The sequence below is a fragment of the Hemibagrus wyckioides genome, linkage group LG08 (genome assembly GCF_019097595.1).
Source record: "Hemibagrus wyckioides isolate EC202008001 linkage group LG08, SWU_Hwy_1.0, whole genome shotgun sequence".
NCBI classification, from domain to species: domain Eukaryota; kingdom Metazoa; phylum Chordata; class Actinopteri; order Siluriformes; family Bagridae; genus Hemibagrus; species Hemibagrus wyckioides.
Window position 1 is genome coordinate 9722689 of NC_080717.1, and position 8858 is coordinate 9731546.

General features: G+C 39.4%; 1 protein-coding gene and 1 pseudogene across 1 annotated transcript; one reads left to right on the forward strand and one right to left on the reverse strand.

Annotated features, from left to right (window-relative positions):
* Positions 1 to 871: 871 nt before the first annotated feature.
* LOC131358505 (5S ribosomal RNA) lies at positions 872 to 990 on the forward strand (annotated as a pseudogene).
* Positions 991 to 7378: 6388 nt separating this feature from the next.
* LOC131357981 (serine/threonine-protein kinase pim-1-like) lies at positions 7379 to 8021 on the reverse strand. Its single transcript, XM_058397413.1, has 2 exons — positions 7661 to 8021; positions 7379 to 7569 (listed from the first exon to the last, which is right to left on the reverse strand). Exons 1-2 carry the CDS (start codon positions 7998 to 8000, stop codon positions 7379 to 7381), a joined length of 531 nt encoding a protein of 176 aa, XP_058253396.1. The 5' UTR covers positions 8001 to 8021.
* Between the last annotated feature and the right edge of the window lie 837 nt (positions 8022 to 8858).

The following is an 8858-nucleotide window of genomic DNA, read 5'->3' on the forward strand; positions in this document are numbered from 1 at the left end:
GGTATTAAAATTCAGGTTGAAAAAAATTCAGGTCTTAACATCCGGGCTATTACAGGAAGAGCAATGGATTGCCGATTTCTCGGCCCGTGTCGCAGTGCACTTTAAAGTGTACATCCTGCTCCCTGTGTAGTTCACTTCGCGGGGAATCACTTTGCTGATAATTAACCTGCAGCTTTTTAAAGTGTTTTTAAGTAAGCTAAACTAACAAAAAATAAGTAAAGCCAAAAAGTAACTGAGGTCCAATCATTTATTTTATAGTAACAGTGTACCAAAACATTTGGAACATTAACAAGTAGTTTCTTTAAGGATGATGGGAAAACTAGAGAAAACTGCTGTCAGCAGAGCTGTGACATCCATGATGTCCTGACAAATATTAACAACATAGTGTGCTTTCTGTGCCTTTGTGTGCAGTGCAAAGAAAAAAAGGCATGCGGCTCTCGTAGTTTTAGCGGCTTTTAAATTGTTGATCTGAATTGTTTTTAACGCAAAAAATTGAAGCAAGCAAAGTATTTGTGGATGAAGTGGTAATAGTCTGTTCTCAGTCACCTTTCTTTCTCTTTCTTTATCTTATGTGTTATTTAAAGTGGTTTTTAAGAAGTCGTATATGTGGCATTAAAATAAAGCAAGAAGCTGAGATACAACGTGCCTGTTTAAATATTTGGAGAAATTAAGCGGAGTAACATGACATTAAGTGGTAGGAATCCCAAGAGGTGAAGAGCCATGTGTTTGTGTGTGTGTTGCAGGAGGTGAGACAGAAATGTTAGTTTAGATGAAGAGGTTGTTCTCTCTGTACAACAGCAAATTAGGAAGTGAGAGAAAGGTGTTGTCTACGTCATACACTATAAAGAGCCGGTAGTGCGGGTCATCTCTCGCTTACAGCCACACCACCCTGAGAACGCCTGATCTCGTCTGATCTCAGAAGCTATGCAGGGTTTGACCTGGTTAGAAGTTGGAGGGTAGACCTCCTGGGAATACCAGGTGCTGTAAGCTTTTTCACCCCCACCTTTACAAGTAATATGAAGCAGGTAATAGCATGACACCAGGTGGATGTATTAACAGCTATAGATAATTGATCAGGTTTAACTGTATAAGGACATTTTTATTTCCACTTTAGGGTTCTTTGCACTGATGAGCACAATAATGAGTTTGAGGTGTTGACTTGGCCCCCAAATTCCTCAGATCTCAGTCCAATCCTGCATCTGTGGGATGTGCTGGACAAACAAGTCCAATTAATGGAGGTCCCACCTTGCAACTTACAGGACTTTAAGGATCTGCTGCTAACATCTTAGGGCCAGATACCACAGCACACCTTCAGAGATCTAGTGGAGTCCCTGCCTCGTTGGGTCAGGGCTGTTTTAGCAGCAAAAGGGGGATCAACCCAATATTAGGCAGGTGGTCATAATGTTATGTCTGATTGGTGCCAGAATAAATGAAGTAGCTACCAGAATAAATTTTTGGATTATTGGAAGTGTAAGGATCTGAGCAAATTGACATGGGCCAGATTGTAATGGTTAGATGACTTGGTCAGAGCATCTCCAGAAGGTGTTGATTTGGCCTTCAAATTCCCCAGATCTCAATCCAACAGACCATCTGTGGGCTGTGCTAGACAAACAAGTCTGATTCATTGAGGTCCCACCTCCCAGCTTACAAGACTTGAAGGATCTGCTGCTAATATCTTGGTGCCAGATGCCACAGCACACCTTCAGAGGTGTTGTGGAGTCCATGGCTCGAGGGGTCAGAGCTGTTTTTGGTGGAGGATCTACAGAGTATTACGCCTGTGTTTTTTATGTTGAAGCTGATCGCTGTATGCATGATAAATATGTGTATAAATAATATGTCATGACAAATTTATAACCTCATGAAAAAGCTAAATAAACCATAGGTAATTTCCTGCTTGCTGTTGACCACATTCACAAAAGATGCCTTGGTGAAAATATTATAATTATGAGGTGAAAACACATGTAATTATAACATGAACTCTTTAGAAGCTAGGAGAGATTTCCAAATAATAATAATAATAATAATAATAATAATAATAATAATAATAATAATAATAATAATAATAATAATAATAATAATAATAATTCCCCTACTATGAATGTGCCACCTACAGCAGACAGTAAGGTTTAAGGAGTAATTTTGCATCAGTAAAAACTTCAGCTCTATACACAGAAAATCACAGATTGTTGGTTTCTACAATTACAATCTATAATCAGACTTTTCTACAGGCTGGCTCTCTTAAATTTGTGTAGGCTATAAAAATCTGAATTTTGTTATTTTTCATTTTTCACATTTTAGTGAATAACTCACAGTTTCAGTCATTCTTTAAAAAGGATTATTATATATTTACATTAATGAGAAATTCATTTTGTGTGTTTGGGTTGCTTTTTAAAGGAACACTGTATATTAATGAATAGAAATGATCAGAATGAGGCTTCAATAGATGCTAATAAAATATTTTTATTGACTTCATCTATATAGACACTACACTAAAAGAAAAAACTATTTACAGATATAGAACTATTTACAGATGATATATAAGATAAGAGGGATATCTACAAAGAGGGATGAGGGGGTAATTGGGGTGGTGGGATTGATATGGGAAAAGATACAAATTCTATACAGGCTAAAGATGATGTCCTTAAGTCCTGCAGACCTGTTAAAAAAGAAAAGACAGATTTAAATACAGTGTTAGCTAAAATATAACAAAATTTATTTATACCTACCTGTGGAGAAAATATCTAAAAAGTTGAAATGGAGCTGCAGAAAGAAAAAAAATTACATTACATATATATTACTTTACATGTGGCAGATCTTTGATATTTTAACTAATATATATATACAGTAATATGTTTAATATATGTATGTATAATATGTATGCATGATTTTATGCAATGTCCCGGACTTGGTTTCTGTTCCTCAGAGACGGACGCGAGTACGGTGTTTGACGCTGTCTGCGGGAAGAGTAACAGAAAACAATGCGCTGCTGTCGGTGGCAATAAACACTTGGTGCAGGAGCACATGGTGCATATGCAAATTGTCCATAAGCACTTGGTGGATAAGCACTTGGTGCATAAACAAGTGGTCCAGAAGCAAATGGTCCATAAGCATTTGGTGGAAAAGCAAATGGTCCATAAGCGCTTGGTGGATTAGCGCTTGGTGCATAAGCACTTGGTGGAATAACATGTGGCTCATATGCACTTGGTGGATATGAAAGACACTTTTCTAAAAGACACTTTTCTCTTTGTACAGTCTGCCAATCAGGCAATCAGCCATAAGGGAAGCAATTGAATGAACGGAGGTGTATGAATTTGCATTTTGCATCTCAGCATTTTGAGATATTACAACAAATCTGAGAAAAATGATAGTGAAGATTAAAAATTAGTGACTAAATTTCTGTCTCTGTTTACATCACTGCCCACACAGCCTGCCGCCATCTGATCAACTGGCGCTTGGAGCAAGATCCCACCAAAAGACCAAGCCTGAAGCAGATCAGTAAACATGGGTGGTTCACAGAAGCCATTCAGGTTAGCCAGGTAAAACATCAGATCTAATTAAAATGAACTAACACAGAATATGATCCAGATCACATGGATTGTACTAGAACCCTACTGCATTCTTCCACAATAAAGTATTATGTAATTTTATTTTCATGACAATTGAACAAGAAATCAGATAAGGAAACATTATCTTCTACAATACTCTATATTAATTTAAACATGTTTTTATTCCACAGATGATGAATTGGCCGTGTTGGATCAGACCATCAGCACCCAACAAATTCTAATTACTAATTATAATTACAAATAAATTATAATTCCTGTAAATATATTCTTGTAAATAAATTTGAATTCCTGTAAATATATTCCTGTAAATGAATTTGAATATCTGTAAATAAATTCCTGTAAATAAATTAGGAACCTTATACCTGAGTGGCTGCTGTTTGCTTTCATTCAATATCATCATATTTATGATCTTCTGCTTGGAGCCGTCTGCATTTATGACTCAACGTCTGCTGCTGTGGATGAACACACATGGATAGCTTAAAAATCTGCACTTCCCATCAACAGTTCATGCCCAAATCTCACCGTTGCTTCAGTCGATGATCTTATATGAATATAATGTAGACTTGAATTTAAAACCTTCTGCTGTAATCATGAAAACTGAGCTCATCCTGAGATTCTTATTCACAATATACTCATACTGCAAATCCTTTTAAATATACATAGAACTGTTTATATTATTCAATTGTATATGTTTCATTATATACTGTATCATATACATTGATCAGGCATAACATTATGACCACCTGCTTAATATTGTGTTGGTCCCCCTTTTGCTGCCAAAACAGCCCTGACCTATCGAGGCATGGACTCCACTAGATCCCTGAAGGTATGCTGTGGTATCTGGCACCAAGATGTTAGCAGCAGATCCTTAAAGTCCTGTAAGTTGCAAGGTGAGGCCTCCATGGATCGGACTTGTTTGTCCAGCACATCCCACAGATGCTGGACTGGATTGAGATCTGGGGAATTTGGAGGCCAGGTCAACACCTCAAACTCATTTTTGTGCTCATCAAACCATTCCTGAACCATTTGGGCTTTGTCGCACGGTGCATTATGTCGGAGAAAATTATATGCTTAGCTTTAAAATAGCAATACCCTGCTTATCAGTAGTGTTTACCTATCCAAAATATTTAGCTATTGACTAGTAGCTGGCTTTGATTAATGCAAATTTATAATAATCATGTATAACCTTTATAATAATCATGCAAAACCATTAATATTAGTATACTGGTGTAATAACCACACTGAGACAGGAAGAAGGAAAGAGAAATTTATTGAAACATTAGGAGTTACAGCTCAGTCAGTCAGCCTATCCAGTGGGATCAGTGGGACCGGAGGGTCAGCTGTAGAAGAAGGGACGTCAGGTTCCTGAGGAGAAGTGGGAGAGTAATCAGTGGGAGAAACTGGAGGCGAATAGACAGGAGAAGATTGGGGAATATTGTGAATACTGTAAAGCAAAGGCACAAAGCCAGGAGAACGTTGGGGAACATCAGGAGAGTTAGGAGGTGAAGAAGAGTCAGAGGAAGAATCATCAGAAGAGATCTCAATAGTCTGGATGCCTTGAGAGGTAGCGCGTGTCCAATGCCAGTAGAGGGTCTGAGTAGACTGATCACAGGTTTTGGGGTGAAATTGGGTGCTCTGATCGAGACAGAGGGCATCTCTCACGATATAGTGAGTAAGGTGAGAGGACTCGGGGATGGAGGTGTCAGATAGGTGTTCCAGGAAACCAGTAAGCTCAATAGCCAGGCAAGACAGCCGATACTGGCGACAGCGTCACAGAGCACCCCTGGGACTTCTTCGGAAGATAGCACGGCAGGCTGACTGAGCTAGAAGGAAAAATAGGGATGAGTGAGGTGCATATCGTGTGACTATGTAATCTTAAATAAAGCTTAGCAGACAATAAGAGTGAAACGCTTAAAAGCTCAAGGCCCAGGATATGCACTAAGGCAAGAGGAAACAGTGTGTGCGGTGAGCCAGGTTACTGTGACAGGACAGTGGTAGGCTGTTAGGGCAGTGTGACTTGGTCTATGGTAGTGAAGAGCATTGGCGGGAAGGATATGAGACAGCATAATGGCAAGGCTTACTTAAAAAATAGAAACGCATCTAACTTAGATCAAGCAGATAAAGAAATGTCAATATGACACAGAGGAGAGGTCAGGGTACTTACACATAGTTGTGGAAGGCAGCGTGTGAGGTCGGGATGATCCGAGGAAGCAGCTTGGGAGGTTGTGGTCAAATGAAGTTGATAAGGAAGCAGCGCTTATAAGTAAGTGCAATTTTTTCTTGAAAATTGCTGACTTAGCCTGAAAACAAGGGAAACTTGAGAGGAGGAAAAATTGACATCATCAAGGGGAGGATGATATTAATTTAGGGGCGGTATCGGTACAAGTAGGAAAATAATGGGAAATGGCAAAAGTATGTAAATTAAGGAAGGAGGGACTAAAGTAGCCATACATTGAAAATAATGGGAAATTGCTGGAAATATTTAAATATTGGGGTATAAGTAGTATAAGTAGAGGGGAATTTCTCAGGGATTTTAAAAACCAGCTGCTCTCTTCATAAATGCATGTTGTTGACTGCATGGCTGAATAAAGAAACCTGCTTCTTCTCATCTGCTGACTGAGATCTCCTTTATTTTGGCTAAGTTTTTATAGTTTATTGAGTTCATTGGGTAAGATTATGGAAAGCTAAGAGAAATAGACACAATCTAAAAATTCCACCCGGTGATATGTCCACTCGGAGGGGGCTCTGAGTTCCGACAATTACCCTGCTGAAAGAGGCCACGGTCATCAGGGAATACCGTTTCCATGAAAGGGTGTACATGGTCTGCAACAATGCTTAGGTAGGTGGAACGTGTCAACATCCACATGGATGGCAGGACCCAAGGTTTCCCAGCAGAACATTGCCCAAAGCATGACACTGCCTCAAATCCTTACACAGGTCCATTTTTCCTGCTTCTAACACATCAACTTTGAGGACAAAATGTTCACTTACTGCCTAATATATCCCACCCACTAACAGTTGAGTGAATTGTACTCAAAGCATTAAATTTTAAATGTTCTAATATAAGATACACAAATTTGTATGGTCCTATCAAGCTGACAAACACATGAACATGATGAATAGGACATGTGACTTTGCATGCTTAAATGATGTACAGCTGTTATCACTTAGGGTGTACTCACTTTTGTTGCTTTTGTTATATATATTTATTTGTTACACCAAGATGCAAAGATGCAGCATTAAGGGAGATGACACGGCGGAAACATAATTTAAACATAATATTTATTATAACAAAAATTAAGCAAAACATAATCAGGACATCAGTAGGTAACTTGAATCAAAATGCAAAGGAATACAAAACATAACATAACGCCACAAAATTGGAGCGCAGCTCTGGCAAACTGCCCAAGAAACAGCGGAGATTTCAGGCAATTCTGACAATACTGACTGACCACAAGAACTCTCTCAGTGCAGTACGATCATGTGACAGTCACGTGACTAGCCGATGCTTAAGTATTCACTATTTCAGGCTAGTTAAGCAATGACAGCAAATGGCTTTTGCTTGAAAAGAAAAAGAAAAAAGAACCTTCACCAGATTTAAACCATTCATGGTTTAGGATGTCTTCAAATGCGGGCCGACATTCAGGTTCCAAGTCCAGGCACCAATTTATCAGATTGTGGCAACCTGTGTGCAGTGATGAGATATTATAGCTAGTGCTTTGACATTTAGATAGATATTAATATTATTCAAAAATCAATTCATCTTGTAATGCCAGTTTCACAAACTTCAGCAGTTCTAAATGGTGATGCTTCTACATTTCCTCACCTTCAGACACGCCGGGAGCGAAGTACATCTTCCTGTAAAAGATGTCATCCTCATTATGGAAGGGCATGTGTCCGCAGACCAGGTAAAAAAGGAGAACTCCCAGACTCCAAATGGTGGCAGGATATCCGAAATACTCTCCATCGCACACCCACTCAGGTGGAGAGATACTCCAAGTTCCTGAGCAAAAAAGAGAGAAGGAGCACCGTCAGCACTGTGGAAACTTCACTTCGTTCTCTTTGATTCTGTCTCCTACCTATTATGCACTTACCTTCATATTCTGTGTAGGGCGTGTCAGAGAGCAGAGCTCCACAGCCAAAGTCGATTAACTTCACATCCAGCGTGTCAGGGTTGATGAGAAGGTTCTCCGCCTTGATGTCACCATGGAAAACACCGGCTTGACAACAGTGACAAGCGGCTTTAACCACCTGGCTCATGATTTTCTGAGCCAGTGCTTCTGACAATCTGCCGTCGTGATGTTTAAGGAACTGCTGGAGGTCCATGCATGGGCTGGGTCGCTCCAGGACCAAGATGTAGCAATCGGACATCTCGAACCATTCAATCAACTCCAGCACATTGTCACAAGGAAGCGGCTTGGAGACCTTTTTCATTAGTGCAACTTCCAGGGGAAGGCTGCTTGTTTCTCCAGGCTGAAATACGAACAGATACAGTTAGTCCTGGACTGGAGCGAATTCTTCTAATCTACTGAATCAGAGATGATACAATACGAAGGTATGAACTGGTAATGATTCAGATATCTATTATGGATGATAGGGAATACAATCTGAATGTGAACTCTAAGTTGAAGGTAAGTAGTTTAGGATTATTTTAGTAGGACTGAGTAAACGGACACATCATTTGGTCTATCAGGTGGGTGTTATTTATTATTGGTCCCCACATATTTCAGTGCAACCTGTTCAGACATAAAGAAACATGCACATTCTTATTGTAAAACATGAACAGAACATATACAATTCATAATTTCTACAGAGTTGTGATCAGAAATAAAATGAATCTATTCCAATAGGCTTCAGACTGGCTTAGCCTCATACTCCCATTTTGCCAACAGTTTGCTGCAATTCTCACTTTGCAGATGATTGACACTAAATAATGCGGTTTCTTTACGTTGACTGAACACACAACTGAATCAGACCAATTTTCAGCATTTGCTGAAGATTAAACATTTAAATACGTCACAGTGGTATCAGTTACATAGTTCAGTTACTAAACAGTTCCCTGCAAAATCTATGATTTTTTAACTCGGCTGTTCTGACATAGTGTGTTTTATTTTTGCCCCAGACAATCAGGCAAGTGTTATTGTTTAACCCTGGGATTGTCCCTCAGGGACATCGATCATTTTTCAAACGCTTAACAATGGTTACTAAGTGCAAATGGACTGTAGATGTCATGCACAGTCTAATGACCTGCTTGCCATCAGCATTACGGATTCCCGCACGGACTGTCCCGAA